The sequence below is a fragment of the Urocitellus parryii genome, chromosome 1, assembly GCF_045843805.1.
Source record: "Urocitellus parryii isolate mUroPar1 chromosome 1, mUroPar1.hap1, whole genome shotgun sequence".
Taxonomy (NCBI): domain Eukaryota; kingdom Metazoa; phylum Chordata; class Mammalia; order Rodentia; family Sciuridae; genus Urocitellus; species Urocitellus parryii.
This window is the reverse complement of record NC_135531.1, coordinates 117,308,179-117,311,086: the sequence shown is the minus strand read 5'-3', so window position 1 is coordinate 117,311,086 and position 2,908 is coordinate 117,308,179. Positions and strand designations below refer to the sequence as shown.

The 2,908-nt window shown below is 45.7% G+C and overlaps 1 protein-coding gene across 1 annotated transcript; it reads right to left on the bottom strand.

The window, feature by feature from the left end:
- Positions 1–737: 737 nt before the first annotated feature.
- LOC144254519 (olfactory receptor 14A16-like) lies at positions 738–1,682 on the bottom strand. Its single transcript, XM_077797807.1, has one exon. The coding sequence runs from the start codon at positions 1,680–1,682 to the stop codon at positions 738–740; it is 945 nt and encodes a 314-aa protein (XP_077653933.1).
- Positions 1,683–2,908: the final 1,226 nt, after the last annotated feature.

Genomic DNA, 2,908 nt, shown 5'->3' with positions numbered 1-2,908 from the left:
GTGAATTGTTTTAATATAGCCATTACTTTTGCACAAAAATTTTTAAAGAAATTCTTCTAATTTACCACAACACAAAATTGTGTACTGTTGTGACCAGGGGGCACTGCCAGTGCACATGCCCCTATAGTGGTGAGAAAGCTGCCTGTGTGTGAAGAACGCGACTCTAGGTCACACCTGCCTCCTGCTCAATTGGTATTTAACATATGCTCTTTAGCTGGAGGGATACTTTATTTACTAGGTGTTGTTTTGCATCTTAAGGTACAAGAAATGACTCAGGAAACAATTGCTACAAAGGCAAAGATACAACACAACAGTATCAAGAGTGTCCTTCCATGTGAGGGAGGTCCAGACCTCCTGCCCATTTACCAGGAGACTTTGAGGTCACCCAGGGCACATTTCCTCTTTGGCTTTCAATCAGTGACACCAGAGAGTCCACAGCCTTAGTTGAGTAAGACATTTAAACAACTAACTTGAAAATATCTGAACCCAAGATATATGATTTCATCCAAGAAGCGGAAGACAAGAGGCATGATGGGAAGAGGGCAGACCCCCAGTGCCCCCCTGGCAGTTCTCCTGGACTGCAGTATGTCAGACCAGGCCCCCCTTCAGTGATAACCTGTCAGTGTCTTTCACTCCAGTTGGATCACGATCAGCACCAAGGTTGCAGGAACCCTGAGACAAGAACAGGCCAGCTTAGAGCAGCCTGGGACATGCACAAATATGGAGAGGGATCTGCTCTATCCGTGGAGGAACAGGAGGATGTGCTGCTTTGTCAGGAGCTTCCCGGTGACCAGCTTCTCCAATCCTGCCTTCATGGCCTTGTTCCTCAGGCTGTAGATGACGGGGTTGAGGGATGGGGGCAGCACAACATAGACCACAGAGAGCACCAGGTGAGTGGAGGAGGAGGACCCTAGGAGAGGCTTCAGGTAAGCAGTGAAGGCAGTGGAGAGGAGAAGCACTACCACTGCCAGGTGGGGGAGGCAGGTGGAGTAGGCTTTGGCTCTCCCTGCTGTGGACGGGATCCACCTGACGGTGGAGAAGATGAAGACGTAGGAGACGATGATGCAGGCAAAGCAGCCAGTGTCCAGGATGGCACTTATGAAGATGAGCACGACTTCTGCAGTCACGTTCTGGGAGCAAGAAATAGCCAACAACTGCGGAATGTCACAGAAGAACTGTTGAATTTGACGGTTTCCACAGTAAGAAAAGGAAAAGGTGCTCACAGTGTGCATGGCACATACAAAGCCACTGCTGAGCCAGGACAGAGTGACCATCTGCACACAGGTGTCCCTGCTCATGATGGCTTCATAGTGCAGGGGATGGCAGATGGCAGCATAGCGGTCCATGGACATCACTGTGAGGAGACTCAGCTCTGCAACTGCAGAGAAAGGCACCAGGAAGACCTGGGCCACACAGCCGAGGAATGAGATGGAGTGGCAGTGGGTGACAGAGTTGGTGACAGCTTGGGGCACCACAGCAGAAATGAGGCAGATATTCCTCAGGAAGAAGTACATGGGCAAATGGAGGCCTGGGTCCAGGGAGGTGATGGTGATGGTGAGGCCATTCCCCACCAGGGCAGCCAGGTAGGCTGCGGCGAGAGCCCCAGCTTGTAGGAGCTGAAGGCTGCATGGGCCAGGGAAACCCAGGAGAAGGAAGCCCGTGAGCCCTGACGTTCTGTTCATTCTTGATGAAATGTTCTGCAATAAAAAAGGGCAAGTTGGGTGGAAAGATCAGGCTTGATATTTGTTCCTATTTAATGTGTGTGTGTGTGTTTGTGTGTGTGTGTGTGTGTGTGTGTGTGTGTGTGTGTGTGAGAGAGAGAGAGAGAGAAAGAGAGAGAGAGAGAGAGAGAGAGAGAGATTGGCAGGAAAGGGGATTCATTGTTGGCTTTAACAATAAAGTTTTTCTATAAAATTCCATTTGATTGATCACATTTTCCATGGTGTCTTATCATGTTTTCTGAGTTTTTCTTCACAAAGTCTGAATGTCCTAATGGAATGCAGCAGCACACAGACACTGTCACAGGAGCAGGGCCAAGCAGCCCGGGCCTCCAGAGAATGGTCCTGCTGAAGTGTGAGGAGTGAAGACAAGGATGTGCACTGTCCACTACTCACGTGTCCACTACTCACATGTGAGGAGTGAAGACAAGGATGTGCACTGTCCACTACTCATGTGCACACTTATTTCCCAGTCAATGGACTTTGATTCTGAATATTCTTCCACTGTGTCAGTTTCTGTAACAATGTGTGTTTCTGTCTTCTCTGTGTGAATGTGCTTTCCTCCTCCTTTAACTTTTCTGAGTCCATTTGGTCACCTTGGTGACTGATTAAACGTCTTAATCCAGATCCTGCCCTTGGCTTTTGTTTCCTCACCTTTCTTCTCATGTTTCAAGTTCTTTTATTTTCCTGATTTTTGTTTCTTTCTTTTTTTCTTTGGAGGGACAGCTGTAGCCTGCATTTTGAGACTTATATTTCTACAAAAATACAAAGGCGATAGAGGCAGAAATTCCTGCCAGGCTTTAATTTAAATGCTGATTCACAGCATCCTAATCTGTCACAAAACCAACAATAATAACTTTTCATGAATGATACTGTACCACTTAAGGTCACTGCTACTTGGTTCTTTTTAGTGGTCACATATTGGCAATTTAAACAAATATTATTAATCTCACCATTATTTTCTATCATGTCTTACTCTCTTCCTCATAAGTGAATTAAACTTTCCCTTATATTTTCAATAATCTATTCATTGATTACAGTGTTGTCAGTATCCTGTTTTGCATGATGAGATTGTTGATATTTGCTTTGAATATTGCTATATCCTTAAACCAAAATTCTACAATAAAGTGGAGTCTTTGAAATAAATCCTGAGTTCATGTTTCAGAAATTAGCATAGAAAATATTGTTTT

Excerpts from the sequence above, each read along its gene's own strand:
- LOC144254519 (XM_077797807.1), bottom strand. The coding sequence starts at position 1,682 with ATGAACAGAACGTCAGGGCTCACGGGCTTCCTTCTCCTGGGTTTCCCT.